At 42.6% G+C, this 18,368-nt stretch overlaps 1 protein-coding gene and 1 pseudogene across 2 annotated transcripts in view; one reads left to right on the forward strand and one right to left on the reverse strand.

The window, feature by feature from the left end:
- The first annotated feature begins 1,972 nt into the window (after nucleotides 1-1,972).
- Nucleotides 1,973-18,368, forward strand: part of MARK1 (microtubule affinity regulating kinase 1) — a 116,454-nt gene continuing 100,058 nt past the window's right edge. For both annotated transcript variants that reach the window (XM_042975820.1, XM_042975821.1), the window contains exon 1: nucleotides 1,973-2,078. In XM_042975820.1, coding sequence (XP_042831754.1) covers nucleotides 2,028-2,078 — 51 coding nt within the window. In that variant the 5' untranslated portion in view covers nucleotides 1,973-2,027. The remainder of the gene's footprint in view (nucleotides 2,079-18,368) is intronic.
- LOC122235999 lies at nucleotides 10,885-13,492 on the reverse strand (annotated as a pseudogene).

Raw genomic sequence — 18,368 nt, forward strand, 5'->3', positions numbered from 1 at the left:
AAATACATGGATGGTGTTCTAGAAGTGAATATATGCTGGGTGAGAATTTTTTTCTCAGAGTATCTTTGTATGTGCTATTTTAGGTCTCTCCCAGCATGTTTTAAGGGTCGACTGTTAACTTTTCAGAAACAACCTTTAATGAGTCAGGATAAAAACCATCTGGTGCACGGATTCTTCCTTCAAATGGATGAACTTCAGGAGAGAGGAGGATTTCCCATCATCTTAAGATTCCCATTGGAGGCTTGGGAAAGTAGCTCAAAAATTGGATCTACCCCCTTCTATCTATTTATTGCTCCTTTTATCTTCCTGTCCACCCATGCAAGGAAGTGAGAAAGAAATATTGGAAAGAAGAATAGAGCGATGGTGTGGTTTTTGTCCTAGAGGCTGAGTGTGCAAAATGTAAGCTCCCGGATAAGATAGAAAGAAGTGGGATTGCTGTGTAAAGGGCTAATGGGCCCTGGACAACTGCATTGTACGGGGATGTCTAAAGGATAATGTGGGAGGCAGGTGGGTGGAAGGGTGAGGAAGCCACCTGGAGGAGATAGGACTGGGCCAAAATCAAACACAGCTCTCCACCCTCCCTAAACAAGCTCGCCTAAATGACACTTCCTTGTGTCCCAGGAAGTGACGATCAGCCAGTGTAGACATTGGGACTCCCGGTCTCACCCACTCCGGGGGTGCTGCGGTGGGCGCCGGGCGACCTCTTCTGCCGCCCCATTCCCGAGGCGGCGGCCCCGCGCGGGCACCTCGGCGGGCTGCCCGGCCCGAGCCCTGTGCAGCCCGCGGAGGCTGCTGGCGCCTCCGGGGGCTGGGAGGGAGGGGGGGCTTTTGTGCCGTTTGCCCAACTACTAGGGTGACCCTGAACCCAACGGCGCCCTGAAGAAGGGGACTGAGAGGGGGCTCAGGGCTGCCCGGGAAGTGAGAAAGCTTGGAAACGGGGGCGGGGGAGCAGAATTTAAGCACGGGCCACGTCCCGAGGTAGGAGACTGGCGGTGGAGGATCGCACCCATTCTTCCCGATGAAACGGACAAAAGGGGGCCGCTTGATTGCACCAGCGCCCTCTCACCTCGCCCGGCAAAACCCAAACACGAGTACAAATAAAAGCCACCAGAGGCTCTCCGACGACCGTACTCCGCGGGTGGGGCGAGAAACAAAAATAAACAGCGGGGCCCGCGGGCGAGAGCGCGCGCGAGGAGGGGGAGGAGCGGCCCCGCATCCCTAATGAGGGAATGAATGGAGAGGCCCCCTCGGCTGGCGCCCGCCCACCCGGCGGCGGCCGCCAAGTGCCTCTGGGCGCTGCGTGCCGCGCCCGCCGCTCCGCGCGCAGCCGGCTCGGGCCGCTCCTCCGGCTGAGGCGCGGCGGCGGCGGCGGCGAGCGCGCCGAGCAGCCGGGACGGACGCGCCGGGCAGCGGGGCGCCGGGAGCCGGGGCGCCGCCGCCGCTGGGCCCCGGGCGCGTGGCTGCGGCTCGGCCGGGCGGCGCCGCACACCTGAGGCGGGGCGCGGGGCGCGGCGCGGGCGGCGCTGTCAGGGCCGCGGCTCCCGGGCCCGAACCGCGCTCGCCGGGACGAGCCGGGCAGTGATTTGCGGGGCGAGCTCACCTTCAGCCATGGCCCGGGGAGCCTAGCGGGGCCCGGCCGCCGCCGCCGCCGCCGCCGCCCCCCCCCCCCCACACACACACCCCGGCCCCCCTTCCCCGCCTCCCCACCCCTCCCCTCGGCGCCGCATCCCGCCGGCCTCGCCGCCCGGCCCGCGCCGGGCAACCGCCCTCGCCCGGAGCCCGCCCTCGCTCCTGCCCGCGTCCCCCCGCCGGCGCCGCCGCGGGAAGCGGCTCCCCCTCCCCTTCCTCCGCGTCTTCCTCCCCCTCGCCCCGCCGGGGCCGCTTGTTGCACCGCCCCGCGGCCTGCGGGAGCCGCTCGGCCCGGCCCCGCGCCCGCACCCCCCCCTTCCGCTCGCCCCCCCCCCACCCCGGGCCCGCACCCCAGCCCGGCCGGCGAGACCCCGGCCCGACCCCGCCGCCCGCACAAAATGTCGGCCCGGACGCCATTGCCGACGGTGAACGAGCGGGACACGGAGAACGTGAGTAACCCGAGCCTCTCCCCTCCCCTCACACACCCCCACCCCCGGGAGCGGCGGGGGCGAGACCCCGGGCCGACCCCCGCCTCGCCCTCCGCCGGGCCGCCCCCGGGTCCCCCGAGCGGCCGCCGCCGCCGCCGCACGGTCTCCACCTGGAGCCGGCGTGCCCCCTCGCCCGCCGCTCTGCCCCCTTTTCATTCCAACCCCATTTCGCTGCTTTTCCCTGCAGGGCGAGGGCGGGGGCTGTACGGGGAGCCCCGTCCTGGGTGGTCCTCCCGGAGAGGACGGGCTGATGGAGGGCAGGGAGGCACGGGCGAGGGCAGAGTGGGCATCCCAGATTGCTGTATTTGTCCCTCGGCATGCTGTATCCCCACCCGAATGTTCGCTCCGCCGCCGCGGGCGAGCCGGCTGACTGCCTCTTCCCCCCCCCCCCCCCCCCCCCGCTCTTCTGGCCCTCTCGGTCCCCTGCACCCCCACCCCCCTGCATTGCCCCATGACTTTGCTTTTTGTAACACTGTGTCCCATTTTGGGTCGTGGGCTCCGCAGGCGGAAGGTCGGAAGGGAAGGGGCAGAGCGGTAGTAGAGATCGATGTGTGTGTTTGTGTGGATGAGTTCCTGCTGCTGAGATACTCTTCGGGAGAGATGAGTACAAGAATTTCCCGGACAGCCTCTGTGGCCCTGGGGTTACAGCAAAAACGTTTAAAAGCCGTAGGAAGCCAGCGGCTTTTCATTCCCTTCCTCAAGTCTGGGGCGATAATTCAGGGCAGGTTTTACTTTAAATATCTCTCCTCCTCCTTGGAGTGTCACACGGTGCATTTCTTTGAAGGAAGGATTTGCTGTGTCTTTGATCAAATTGCCCTCAGGAGTTTTTATCTGGATGCAGATGTCCCTGGTGTTTCAACTCTTGAAAACCAAAAGGACCAGATCAGTTAGTTGTATTCCCACCTTCTGAAAAGTACAATTGTGTGTGGGTGTCTGTGTGAGTTTCTTTGTGGAAAAGGGTTTGTTTCCACCACCCCCCCCCCACCCCACCCCCTCGTTTTTGTTTTGTTTTGTTTTGTTTTGTTTTTAATCCGCATGACTTGTAAATAGGGCCTTGGCTGATTTTCTGACTGGTTTTTAAGGAGCTAGCAGGTACCAAGTTTGGTGGGCCGTCCAGATCTGTCTGGTTGTCTGGTTTAAGTTAGACTCCAGCTCTCAGTGGACCAGTGCCGTCGTATGGTTGGTAAAATAAAAAAATGAAGTGCTTTGGCGTTCTTAGACAAAAGGTTTGCAGGAGAAGACACAAGCTCCCCTCTGAAGTGTTGGTGGCTGGTATAAACAGATTATTTAATCTTGGGAGCGCAGGGGAACACAGAAACTTAATATAATTATATGAAGGGAGAAGAAATTCTAGTAAGAGACTATTGTTAGAAGACCTGGGAAGGTATTTCAGAGTGTGCTTTTGTCCTCCCTAGCTTGTCATGCATTTAAAACGGTCAACACGGTGTAAGGCTGCTGCCAGCATAAATTATAACTTCATTTTGCATCATAAGTGTTTTAAAAAATAAATAATTGATGCACAGTTTTGACTGGAAGATTGAAGGAGGTCGGGGGTGGGGGATGAAAAATTTGGTTAAACTTGATCTTCAAGTCAAGTTTTGGTACAGAATTTTTCTAATAGGAACTCTAAAAAGATGCTTGTCATTGTGTCGTTTCAGTGTGAATGGAAAGTAGGATAGATGATGGATGACCTTTGTGTTTATTAGTAAAACACTGTGTGCTCACCTAGGAAGGGTGGAAAAATACATTGTATTTTCTTTTGGATTTCCAATAGTAAAGCTCTTTCCATAAGTGTGCGTGAATAAGGTACTTTTTAAGGACATGGGATAGCATTGTAAGAATATGCATCAAGGAATAGACAAAATGCAGCATCACAAGTAAGACCCCTGCCCCCCCCCCCAAAAAAAAAGACCCTAGTGGATTTTTAAGCAAAGCAGTAATTGTGTGATAAATTTTGTTGTACCTTCTGAAAATAATCATGCTGTATAAACACATTCGCTCCGGTTCTGAACATGTTATTTCAAAGTCACGTTTATGGTATTGTCTTCTGTCCTTGTGTTGTAAATGACTGTATCTCCCTGTACCTTACTTTATCTAATTCTGATTTTCTCCTAATTGCCTAATATCTCCCAATTTGTGGAAAGTATTTATTGTTACACTCTAGCTGTTAATTTATCAGTTAATGTGCGCCCAGCTTTGTTTTTGAGCTGGAAGGCATACAGAAGTATTACTTAAGATAAGTCCTCTCCCCTCAAGCAGCTTACCCGAAATATAATCCCGAACAAATCTTGTACAGTAGAAAGTTGTGTAAATAGGGCTAAATTGGTTTGTGCGTGCCATAGGTGTTTATCAAAGGGACTACCAGAGATGGCTATTAAGTCATTGCTGTTATCTCTCTGTATTCTCTGGCCTGTAGTAAGTGTCCTAATCCGTTTTTACTCACCTCTCATCAATGAAATAAAGAACAAACCTGCTTGTGAGCTAATATGCTAATGCCAGTAAGACAATCAAGATGGACGTTGCCAGTCCTTTTCAGTTAAAGTGACATATTTAAAAAGATGGTTGTGAAAATTTATTTTCATATGACTATAAAGGTTTCTAAGTTCTTTGAAATATTAAGGACATAACTAAAAATATTCTTTCACTGCTGGAAATGTTTTAAACAGGGCAGTTTTAGAAACCATCTTTGTGTGTTATTGTCATTTTCAGCTAATATAAAATTTTGTTTAGTCATGTGAACATATTTGGATTTTGTATTCTTGGGAATATGTAATACCTATCCCATGTGTGTCACTAATAAATGTTGAGGATAAATTAAGGTTTTCAAAAGAGGTGTGTTACACCACTAATCTCCTGTTACTACCACTGTATCTAGTAGAGTCAGCAAGAATTGCTTTTCTTTGAGAACATTCTGTGTGTACTTTTTCAGGAGTTCTTTTCTCATAGGTGAAGGGATTTGTGTGTGCATCGGTGGTAGGCCTGAAGTGGCTAAATACCACAAAATAACCAATGATGAACTTTCCATGCCATCAACACTTCATAGCCAAGTAGAAAAGGCACACTACAGATAATAGAATTAATTTATGCAAAATGTGTTTGATTTTAGGTTGGAAAGAATCCAGAAAAAGAATGGGTATTTGAAGTTTTTTTTTTCTTCTCTTAGATTATGCTTGGTTAGTTCCAGCATGACCGTAGGCAATCTATTACCATTACTTGTAGGTACTTTTAAATGAAGCAAGATAAATTGTTTTTCTGTGTTTCAGAAAAACTCTGATCGTGCTGATTTTTCTGAATGCAAAAGGCCCAGACTAGCTGTCTGTGGTGAATTTTAATCAGTATGAAGATAATTGATTTGACCCCTTCTTGGAATGTTTTGGTTAAACTTAACTTTGAATCTTCTAATAATAAAACTTTTGAAGGTGATTCTTTGGATAGACGTGAAACTCACTGTGATGAGTGTAGCGGGTGCTTAGCGTGTACGAGGCGCCATCAGTACTTTGTGCTGTGGGAATCACTGTTAGTAATGTGAAAAGGCAAGAGAGAACATGCCATTGCCACTACCTTTGGGTACCCTGTGCATACCTCACATGTCACAGTACCTATCCTACGGCACCCTCATTGTTGGCTTATTTTGTCCCTTTTACTCTGTATCCCCGGCACCCAGCAGAGCATCTAGTAGTAATCTGTAAGACATCAGTGCTGGAACATTCCCCTTTTGAATTTTTTCATTTATCATCAGATTAAGTTAGTGACACTGGGAAGTTATGGTAAATATCGCATAGTACAGACAGAGGCAGAAGCCTTCAGAAAGTCAACTGACCACCCAAGGTTATGATCTCTGACATCTTCCACTGTTGCTGTACTCATGCTGTTGCTTCTTAGAGGTTTTTTGTTTTTTGTTTTTCCTTTGGTTTGTTTTGTCTTTGTCTTAGAACTTTTAAAAGAATATATGAAATGATATAAAATGCGTTATTAGAGGAAGAATGGGCTATGCCCTGCTCATCTTTATTTTGAAACTTTGCTATTTTCTCTGTCTCAGGTGCCCTGCTCTTTCCGCCTCATCCCAAACTCACAAATCCCTTAAGGTATGGCTCACGTTTCTAAGAAAAATTCTGATATGGTTGCAGCAAGCAGTGGTCTCTGCTGTAGCTGAATATCGGTCTGTGCACAGTCCACACTCCTGGTCTGACAGTCCATTGTGAGAAAACATCTCTACCTTCTATTCCTTTCTGTCCAAAGTGCTGTTTTTAACTCTTCTTTTTTTAAGCCCAGATTGTTTAAAATCAGCTACACAGTTTTTAAGTTATCATTTTTTCACCATTTCTTCCTCCTTCTCAGACTTCCCTTTGGATGTCATTTTCCCTTTTCCCAGTGAACACCTTTGAAGTTCTTTTGGTGAAGGATTGTTAGCCATAAACTTTGTTTTTTAAATGTGAAATGTATTTTGCCCTTATTATTCAATGATAGTTTTGCTCAGCCTCTAATTCTAAGATGACAGTTATTTTCATTCATTGCTCAGAAGATAGTATTTCATGGTCTGCTGATTTCATTCTGTTCAGAAGTCATCTGCCGGTAGCTAGGTGATCTGTTCCATCCGCCTCTGTAAGAGTCTCTGCTTTTCTTTAGGTGTTGGACTTTACTACAGTGTATTTAGGTGTGGATTTCCTTTTTTCCTTCTTGCTTCCTATGTCTGTGATTTCCTGTTTGTCATTAGTTCTAGATACTTATCAACTTTTATCTTTTTGAAAATAGCCTTGTTTCTGCTCCCTGTGGCAGTTCATTTGGGGAGTCTGATTACATAACGTGAGGCCATAACTCCTCTGTGTGCCTTAACTTCTTACTCATTTTTCCCACATGTTCACTGCCTGTCTGTACTATAAGCTGCATGATTTGTTTGGATTTATCATCTGTGGATTTGTATCTTTCATCACTTCGGAACTGAATCAAGCATGCTCTCTTTGAATATTAACTTATCTCTGTTCTCTCTAGTGTTTCCAGTGCTCTCATTAGATACGTTAAAATTGCTCATTCTATCCTACATATGTCTTAAACTCTCCTTCCCCCCCCCATTTCATTGTTTCCCTATACTATCTGCAACAGTTATGTAATATTTAGATTTATCTTTTAGTTGGCTAAATCTCTTTGGCCGTATTTAAATCAGTTAATCTTTCTGTTAAATTGTGTTCAATTGTGGTAGGCACATAACATGAAATCTACTCTCTTAAACTCCTAAGTACAGTATTGTTAACTGTAGGCTCAATGTTGTATAGCAGGTCTTTAGAACTTTTTCATCTTGCATGACTGAAACTTTATACCATCCAGCAGCAACTCCCCCATTTTCCTCTTTTCCCAGCCCCTGGCAACTACAATTCTACTCTCTGCTTTTATAAGTTTGACTAAGTTAAATGGAATCATGCAGTGTCAATCTTTCTATGATAGGCTAATTTCACTTAGTGTAATGTCCTCGAGATTCATCCATAATGTAGCGTGACAGAATTCCCTTCCTTTATGGCAGAAATACTCCATTGAATGTATATCACACATTTCTTTATCCATTCTTCCGTTGATGGACATTTGGGATGTTTTCATTACTTGGCAGTTGTGAATAATGCTGCAATGAACGTGGGATTGCAGATATCTCTTTGACATCCTGATTTCAATTCTTTTGAATAAATATCTGGAAATGGATTGCCAGATTATAGGTTCTATTTTAAAAATTTTTTGAGGAACCTCCATATTCTTTTCCATAATGGCCACACCGTTTTACATTCCCACCAACAACGCACAAGGGTTCCAATCTCTGCATATCTTTGTCTGTTTTGTTTTTTGATAATGGCCATCCTAACAGATGTGAAGTGATAATCTCGTTGTGGTTTTGATATGCATTTCTCTGATGATTAGTGATGTTAAGCATCTTTTCAAATACCTGTTGGCCATTTAGATGTCTTCTTTGAAGAAATGTCTTCTCACGTCCTTTGTTCATTTTTTTAAAAGAATCAGGGTTTTTTGCTTTTTGTTTTTTTTCTTCAGTTGAATTGTAGGAGTTCCTTACATATTTTGGATATTAACCCCTTTCAGATATATGGTGTACAAATACTTTCTTCCACTCTATAGTTTGTCTTTTCACTGTGAGGATTGTTTCCTTTGCTGTGGAGAAGCTGTTTACTTTGACGTAGTTACCCACCTTTTCACTTTTTGCCTTGATTGCCTGTGATATTTGTGTTATATCCAGGGAATCATTGCCAAGATCATTGTAATGAAGCTTTTCCCCTGTGTTTTCTTTAAGGGATTTTACAGTTTCAGGTGTTATATAAGTCTTTAATGCATTTTGAATTAATTTTTGTGTATGATATAAGAGGTCCAATTTCATTCTTTTGCATGGGGAGATCTGGCTTTTCCAGCATCATATGTTGAAAAGATTGTCTTTCATTCCTTGTGTATTCGTGGTACTCTTATCAATAAAAGATCATTTAACCATATATACATAGATTTATTCTGTGCTTTCAATTCTCTTCCATTGGTCTGTATGCCTGTCTTTATACCAGTGTCATACTGTTTTGATTATTAGAAGAATGTAATATGCTTTGAAGTCCTAACTGTGAGGCCTTCATCTTTGTTCTTCTTTCTCAAGATTGCTTTGGCTATTCAGGGTCCTTGTGGTTCCTTATGAATGTTAGGATTTTTTTCTTTTTTCGTAAAAAAAATGGCAGTGGGGTTTTGATAGAATTTTGTTGATCTGTAGATCTCTTTGGGTAGTGTGGATATTTTATCAGTGTTACATCTTCCAAATCATAAACACAGATGTCTTTCCATTTATTTGTGTCTCCTTTAATTTCTTTTAGTGATGTTTTGTAGTTTTCAGGGTAGACATTTTTTTGCTTCATTAGTTAAATTTATTACTAAATATTTCATTCTTTTTAATGCTATTGTAAATGAGGTTGTTTTCTTAATTTTCTTTTCACATCACTTGTTGTTAGTGATTTTTATTTGTTGATTTTGTAGCCTGCAATTTTATTGAATTCATTTTTAGTTCTTTTTTATTATTTTAGAGGGAGAGAGAGAAAGAGAGGGAAAGAGAGCAGGGGTGAGGGGCAGAGGGAGGGAGGGGGAGAGAGAGAGAGAGAGAGAGAGAGAGAGAGAATCCCAAGCAGGCTCCATGCTCAGTGCAGAACCCGAACCTGACACAGGGCTCTGTCCCATGACCCTGGGCTGGGACCATGACCTGAGCCAAAATCAAGAGTCAGCTTCTCAACCAACTAAGCCACCCAGATGCCCTGAATTTGTTTGTAATTCTAACAGTTGTTTGTGTTTCTTGGTGGAGGTCATATGGTTTTCTACATATAAAATCATGTCATTTGCAAACAGAGATACTTTTACTTTTTCCTTTCCAGTGTGTATGGCTTTTATTTCTTTTTCTTGCCAAATTGCTTAGGCAAAATCCTAAGATTTTCAGTACTATGTTGAATATAAGTGGCAAGAGGAGGCATCCTTGTTTTTGATAGCAGAGAATAAGCTTTTGGTTTTCATCATTGAGTACGATGTTAGCTGTGGGCTTTCCATATATGGTATTGATTATGTTGAAGTAATTACCTTCTATTCCTAGTATATTGAGAGGTTTTGTTTTTTTTTATGATGAAGGGCATTGAATTTTGTCAAATGCCGTGTCTGCATCAACAGAGATGGTCATGTGATTTTCATCATTTGTTCTGTTAATGTTAATTACACTGATTACCTGTGTTGAACCATCCTTGAATCTTAGGAATAGATCCCATTTGGTCAGCATGTATGATTCTTTTAATGTGCTGTTAAATTTGGTTTGCTAATATTTCATCTAGGATTTTTCCATATATATTCATCAAGGTTATTGGCCTGTGGTTTTCTTGTAGCATCTTTTTCTGGTTTTGGTATGAGAGTAATGCTGGCCTCATACAATGACTTAGAAAGTGTTTCCCTCTCCTCAATTTTTGGAAAAGTTTTAGAAAGACTGGTGTTGATTCTTCTTTAAATGTTTTATAGGATTTACCAGAAAGCCATCTGGTCCTGGGCTTTTCTTTGCCGAAAGTTTTTGATTACTGATTCATTCTCCTTACTAGTGTAGATCTGTTCAGATTTTCTTTTTCTTCATAGTTCAGTCTTGGTCAATTTTATGTTCTTGGGGATTTCTCCATTTCTTGTAGGTTATCCAACTTGTTGGTATGTAATTAAGGTAGTTTCTGACCATCCTTTCTAATTCTATGGCATAAGTTGTAATGTTTCCTCTGATTTTGTTAGGTTCTTCTCTCTCTCTCTCTCTCTCTCTCTCTCTCTTTTCTTAGTCTGACTAGAGATTCTTTCATTTGTTGATTTTTTTTTCTTCAAAAAACAAATTCTTTGTTGACTTAAAGATTTTTTTCTATTCTGTATTTCATTTATTACCTCTATAATCTTTATTCTGATTTCCCTCTACTAATTTTGGGCTTAGGTTTTTCTTTTTTCTAGTTCCTTGAGGTGGAATTTGAGAGCATTCTTTTTGTTTTTTAATCTTTTTTGTTCTTTAATTTTAAGGTCTTTATTGATATGAACTTCCCACTTAGTACTACTCTTGCTATATCCTGTAAGTTTTTGTATATTCTATTCTATCCTTTTCTTTTTTCTTTCTCTTTCTTTCTTTCTTTTTCTTTTCTTTTCTTTTCTTTTCTTTTCTTTTCTTTTCTTTTCTTTTCTTTCTTTCTTTCTTTTCCAGTTTGTTACTGTTTTACTGATGCCCATGCTCAGGCCTTGACTCATACTAACCCAGTAGGCATAGCTGCTTCTTCCACTGCTGCTTCTTGGTCCTCAGGTTTTCGTCCTTGTTCAGCAGGGCGCGCACGGCATGTGTGTTCTTCAGCCACAGATCCAGGGGCTTGTACTTCTTGTCCTCGTAGAATTTCCTGAGGTTCTCTTTCCGAGTCTGGCTAATGGTGGTGAGAACACGGGCAATGGGTTTGCAAACAGCTCAGATCTTGGAGAGCTTGGAAGCCACGCCACCTGTCTCGTCCACGACGCACAACTGGGACAGCTCCACCTTCAGGTCTCCCATCTGTTCAAGCAGCTCCTCCTCCTTGCCGCAAAGGTGTGGAGCCTTAATCTTGGCCGTAGCTGCACAATCTGTCCCTGCTGCCGAAGGAAAGAGGATTGTACGTTGTTTTCATTTGTCTAGAGATATTTTATAATTTCTGTCTTGATTTCTTCCCGACCCAATGGTTGCTCAAGAATATGTTGCTTAATTTTCACACATTTTCCAGTTTTCTTCTGTTGCTGATTTCTAGTTGTATACCATTAGTTTGGATAAGATACTCGGTATAATCTTAGTATTATTAAATTTGCGAGACATGTTTTGTACCTCACACGTGCCCCATCCTGGGAAATTTCTATTTACATTTGATAAAAATGAGTTCTGCTGCTATTCAGTGAAATGTTCTGAATATGTGTGTTTGGACCTTTTGGTCTGTAGAGTTGTTCAAGTCCTCAGTTTTCTTCTTGATAGCTGTCTGGATGTTCTATCCATGGTTGGAAACGGGTTGATGAAATTTCCAACTGTTACTGTGTTGCTGTCTATTTCTTCCTTCAATTCTGTCAGTATCTGTTTCATATATTTTAAATGTTCTGATGTTGAGTCTATAAACACTTATAATTGTTGTATCTTTTTGGCCCATTGACCACTTTATCATTGTATAATGTTCCTATTTGTCTTTTCTCTGTTTTGTCATTCTTTTGTCTTAACCTTTCTTGCTGTCTACCTATGTGTTTCGTTGATATTTTTTTTAATGACATGCTTTGAGTGGTTTTTTTTTTTTCCATTTTCTTTTGTATCTTCTCTAGGTATTTTCTGTGTGGTTACCATGGGGCTCACATAAAACATTTTACAGTTATGACAATCTGTTTTAAGCTGATGGCAGCTTAACTTCAATCTCATACAAAAATTCTGCTTTTATTTCTTCCTTCTTCACACTTTATATTGTTGTTGTCACAATTATATCTTTTTGTATTGTATATCTATTAGCATATTTTATAGTTTTAGTTTTATAAATACTTTTGTGTTTTAATTTATATGCCAGGATAAAAGTGATTTACGTACCATATTACAATATTCTGTGTTTGTGTTTATTTTTCCCATTACCTGTGAAGTTTATATTTTCATATGGTTTCCTGTTACTATTTAGTGTCTTTTTGTTCAACTTGAATGACTCCCTTAAGCATTAGGCAGGTCTAGTGGTGATGAACTCTCTCAGCTTTTTTTTTTTTCTCTGAAAGCTTTTATTAATTTTTGAAGGACAGTTTTGCTGGATATAGCATTGTTGGCTGGCAAGTTTTTTTTCCCCCAGCAGTTTGAATATTTTATTGCATTCTTTCCTGGTCTGCCAGTTTTCTTCTGAGAAATCTGTGAATAAGTTTATGAGGGTTCCTTGGTACATGACAAGGAATTTTTATCTTGCTGCTTTCAAAATTCTCTTTGACCTTTGACTATATTTGATTATAATGTGCTTTGGTGAGGACATTTTTGGGTTCATCCTGTTTTGGATTCATCCTGTTTAAATTCTGTTAGGTTTCTTGCATCTGGAAATCTGTATGTCCATTTTCGTCCTCATATTTGGGAACTTTTTGGTCATTTTTTTAAAAATATAAGCTTTCTGTTTCTTTTTCTCTTTTTTTTTTTCTGAGACTCCCATAATGCATATATTGCTTTATAATTCCCTTAGACTTTCTTCACTCTTTTTTTCTTTCTTGCTGCTGCTGCTATTATTGTTGCTGTTCTTGTGGCTGGATAATTTCAAGAAAATGTTGAAATTTGCTCATTCTTTCTTCTGCTTGATCTATGATTGAACCTCCCTAATGAGTTATTGCATTCTTGAATTGAGTTCCAAAATTTGTTTGGTTATCTTCTATATTTTCAGTTTCTTTGTTGAAATTCTCATTTTGCTCATTTATCATTTCATGACCTCATTGAGCATCTTTGTGTCTATCATTTTGAATTCTTTGCCAGGTAATGCATATACCCCTGTTTCTTCAGTGTTGGGTTTTTTTTTTTTGAAGATTTATTTCCTTCCCTTGATTGGGCCGTTTCCCCCTTTGTGTTCTTTATAACTCTGTTAGTATCCACACATTAAAAAAAATGGCTACCTCTCCCAGTCTTTCTGGACTGGCTTAATAACGGAAAGATTTTTTTTTTTTAAGTTTTACTTATTTATTTTTTGAGAGAGAGAGAATATCAAGCAGACTCCACACTGTCAGCACAGAGCCCAGTGCAGGGCTCGAACTCACAAACCTTGAGATGTGACCTGAGCCGAAATCAGGAGTCGGCTGTCTAACTTACTGAGCCACCCAGGCGGCCCCTTACATTGAAAGATCTTCGCCATTCAGTCCAGCTAGAGATTCTCAAGGCTCTCAAACCGTTCCTGTAGATGTGTCTTTTCTGGATGTGTGCTTGTAGATGCCTGATTAGAGGGATTTCCTGGTTGTATTTTTTAGGAGCTGTAAGCTCTTGCTCCCTCTGGTGTCTGTCTGCTGTACTGTGGTTCTTCTGAAACAGCAGCATCCTGAGCAGCCCGTGTTGTTCTCACCATACCCCTACCCCCGGCATCTAGCATATGCTGGTTCCCGTCAGCACCCTGTGTTGAGCTGGACACAAACTAGTGGAGTGTTGGATGCATGTTCCACTCTTCTCTTTCCTCATTGTTAAATTTTTAATTTCATGAATTTTATTTTTCATTCTCAAAGTTCTAAATTTTTCCCTCAAACCAGTCTGGCCTAGTTTATAGTTTTTTGGTCTTTGCTTGTTTTTGTGATTTCATCTTCATTTCCTTAAACATTTAATATGTATTTACTTCCTGTATCTGGAAATTCCACTATAGGAAGTCCCTGGGGCTTTAGCTTTATGGTTTGTGTCTGCTGATTCTCATTCCCTGTGGCTTGTTTTTTTCTGTATTTGCTGGTCTTTGTGGGTGAACTCGTATTTGCCTGATTTTTATCTGTGTGAAACTTGGGGGTCTGAACTGAGGATGACTTCTAGAGAGGATTTGTTTTGCTCCTACTGGGAGCCCCTGCTGACCTGGGACATTCTTTTTTTTAAGGTTTTATTTTTAAGTAATCTCTACTTCCGACATGGGGCTCAAACTTACAACCCCGAGATCAAGAGTCTCACATGCTTTACTGACTGAGCCAGCCAGGAGCCCCTGACCTGGGACATTTCAGTCTCCTAAAAGTGTCCCAAACTCAATGAAGGAGTTTTAAGTTCAGCTCTCCAATGTTGTAGTAGGTCCCAAGCTTAGTATGTGGACCCCAGGGCAGTGCTGGGTTTTGTAATTGCTTTCAGCTGGAGATTTTAAATGTTTGTTTATTTTTCCCTTGGATGTTTCTCTTCAAGCTCAGCAGTACACTTTTAAAAAAGTGTGTTTTATCTTGGAGAACCTTTCACAGTATCTTGCCTACTGTACTACAGAAAGACTGGAATAAGCTTTTTGAAAATGGGTGTTCAGAAATGTCCATACTTGTTTGATTTTACTACCCTTAATTATATGTCATTTCTAAAATTCTCATATCTACACACTTAAACATGTAGACAACTTTCTAACCTGTTTATAAATCTTCTAGGTCAAAAATCTTAGTAGATTTTGGAAGCCATTTGTTACAGATATTTAAGTGATTAATTTTGAAAAACTGCTGATTGTCCTCAGGAAGGTGCCCTACTAACATGACTTGTATAAAAAATTGTCACATAGTTGGTGAATGAATTGAAATATGAATACAGTCATTGATGAAGTCAAGTGTCAACATAAACAGAACTTATAATCAGGCCTTCAGATCTCAGTATCACAAATTGGTAAGCCAAGATTTAAAAAATCAAGAAATCTATTAATATTGCATAGTGATGTTTTTACTAATCACTGAAAAGTTGGTCCCATTGAAATTTAATCTATTTCCCCAAATTTTCATCTTTTTGGTATTATGTGTTTTAATGTATATAATCTGTTAGTAGAATAGTACATAATGTGGTGTATGTAACTATTCTTATAGTAGCCCATACTTAAAACTTTTAAAGATGTGGTAATTGATCTAAAGTTTGGAGACCATTCTGTGCCATAGAGTTTAGCATTGTTCTAGAATTCTCTATGTGTAAACTTTTTCTTCCTAACTAAATTGAAAATACTTTGAAGTCAAGAACTGTTTTTTTTTTTTATTAAAAAATTTGTTTTTCAGTGTTTATTTATTTTTGAGAGAGCATGAGTAGGGAAGGGGCAGAGAGAGAGGGAGATACAGAATTCAAAGCAGGCTCCAGGCTCTGAGCTGTCAGCACAGAGCCTGACGCGGGGCTCGAACCCACGAACCGTGAGATCATGACCTGGGCCGAAGTCAGATGCCCAACCGACTGAGTCAGCCAGGCGCCCCGAGAACTACTTTTTTTTTTTTTAATGTTTATTTATTTTGAGAGAGACAGGGAGAGAGCGTGAGTGGGGGAGGGGCAGGGGGGGAGGGAGAGAGAGAGAGAGAGAGAGAGAGAGAGAGAGAGTGTCCGTCCGTCCCACATAGGCTCCACGCTGTCAGCACAGAGCCCGACACGGGATTCAACCCACAAACTGTAAGATCATGACCTGAGTCGAAGTCAACCCACTGAGCTACTCAGGTACCCTAGGGACTACTACCAATATTACTTCTGTGTATCCTATATTACCTACCATAGTATTTGGTATATTTTTGGCACTCAGCAATTTAATAAATCAAGGTCTAGTTTATTGATTCATTGTCAACTATAGTGAGTTTATGAGCCAGCTTGGGAGATCATTTCAAATTCACATTCCCTAACCCCTGCTCTGTCCCACTCTGTATTCTGAGTTAGTTTCTCTAGGGTGAGATCACAGACTTCCTCTTTGTAAACTTCTCAGTGATTCTGATGCTGGTGTTCACTGGCCAGGCTTTGAAAAAACCGTGATTTATGTGATGATGATGAAAATGATTGCATTGTAATAAACCTCACCTTTTGGTTAAAATGAAAAAAGGCATTATGGTTGCTGGTTATGTTCTAGAAAGTGGGGTTGGAGAAGTGATAAATCAGTCCTTCCAGTGGGTGGTGACAGCGATAGAAAACAACAGGGAATTGTCTGTCTCGGAGGTAATCAGGTACACGTGCGTGGTATTTGTAGGTGTAAGATTGATGAAGGAGGTAATGAGGAACTTCATGTTCCTCCCTTTTCCCAGCATTATGTGCTCAACCGTACTGGGGGAGGCGGTAGCATCAAAATAAAGGGGTTCCCGGCGTGGTGCCCTTTCTTTTGAGAAAGTATTATTTAATACTGTTTTGACCACTGTGTTGGTATTTAGTTCAGGTTGTAAACAAATCAGAAGCTAAGCAATAGTCCAAGGTTTTAATGAGCTACCTGTAAAGGATATAGTAATAAGTTTATTTCAAATGTTTAAAGCATGACTACCTTTTATTTTGGAATCAACAGCGCTACTTTCACAATTTCAAAGGAGGGTTTGCTTTTATTTCCTTTTCTGTTTGTTTCATGTCAACCGGAGACGATAGGGATACAAAGGCGAATGAAACCTGTTCCTGCTCTGAGGGCCTCAGAGCCTGACGGGGAGATAGACACAGAGACAAACAAGTGCAGTAGAAAGTTACAGTCCTTGTCACCTGAGTGATCAGAACGCGGAATAAAGAAGGCTGGGGGGGTGGGGGCGGGGAGCCCAAGAACGGTTCGTAGCCTTTGAACTAAGGCTTGAACCATAAGTGCTCCTTTCCCAGGTGGCTCTGTGGGAAGCAGAGGAGGACACTGGGCTAAAGGAGCATTGTGCACAGAGGCCCTGAGTGTGGGGTTGAGAGGAGGGGGCAGCAGCCCAGGGGGGCATTAGTGAGAGGACCAGGCAGGGCCTTGGCTGTCTCCGCAAGAGCTGGTCCTGGAGACAGTGGTAGCCCTTGGATGATTGAAGTAAGGGGCCAACACTAGTAGATTTGTATTCTGTATGCCTGAGTGTTTTAGAAATACAATCGTTTTTAAATCTAGTGACCTGGGCACCTGGCTGGCTCAGTTGGTAGAGCGTGTGACTCTTGATCTTGGGATTGTGAGTTCATGCCCCACGTTGGGTGTAGAGATTACATAAAATCTTTTTTAAAAATTTCCTCTTAAAATGAATTTGAGCCCTCCTTTCTCAAGGTTCACTAAACAGCTTTTAATGTAGTATTTATAAGAACTTGATTTGGCATTATCGGGAGAAGGGTTTAGTAAAGGGGAGGTGCCAATGCCAGTGACAAAGACTCTCCTTGAACCAAACTTCAGGTGGCTCCTCGGGGCCTTTTTCTCAGTTAGGTTTTGACCTTGGCCTTCATGTCTGCCCTGTCTTTGCCAGGCCTGCACAAGAATTCTTGGCAAGAATTCTAAGTCAGTTAAGTGAGAATTCCCCCCACGCTTGATGTCTGACCGCCCTGGGTATCTAATCAAGTTCCTCACCCCCCAACGTTGATGTCCTCAAAGTTGTTGGCCTGCTTCAGCAAGGATTCTCTTAGACCAGTTTAGCAGGAATCCCCTGACCCTGAGGTCTCCTCTTAGTAATTTTCCATCCACTCACCTCCTCTCTTGGTGCCTCGACTGAATCCCCAGCTGTCTTTACCATAATCAGAACTGATCTTTCTCCCCTATCATCATACCCCTGCTGTAATAATGTTGAATAAAACCTTCCTTACCACTTAACAAGTGTAAGAATAATTATTTCTTTTTAACACCAGTTCAGGAAAGATTCACATTGCCTAATGAAATGCCATACACACTGCACTGTGGTAGAATGTATTGGGAGTAAGGTGAGCGAAGCCCACAGTAACCATAAAAGTACTGGTGGACCAGAAAGGAGAGCCTGCCCAGACTTAGGGCAGAGGGTAGTATGACCTAAAGGGACTAGGACAGGGATTTAGCTAAGGCTACGGTTGGTAATTCATCATTCTTTCATGGTGTCCTGTCTCTGATTTTGACAAGTGGTGACCACAGTTGACCCCAGGGAGATGATTATTTAGCCGGGTTATCTTGGGAAAGTCACTTAAGCTCTCTTTCTTCTTTCTGATGCTTACTGGCACATCTCATTTTCATATTTACCTATAAACCTGGCATGCTCTTCTCTGTAGAGATGACTAATGGAAGGGCAGTACTAAGTCACGGCAGTGATCCTTCTGGCCACTCTCAATTCTGTTTTCTGCTTAAATAACAAAAACTGGAGGGAAATAAGTTACGTACCAGTGGCCACTTGTTT

The sequence above is a fragment of the Panthera tigris genome, chromosome F3 (assembly GCF_018350195.1).
Source record: "Panthera tigris isolate Pti1 chromosome F3, P.tigris_Pti1_mat1.1, whole genome shotgun sequence".
NCBI classification, from domain to species: domain Eukaryota; kingdom Metazoa; phylum Chordata; class Mammalia; order Carnivora; family Felidae; genus Panthera; species Panthera tigris.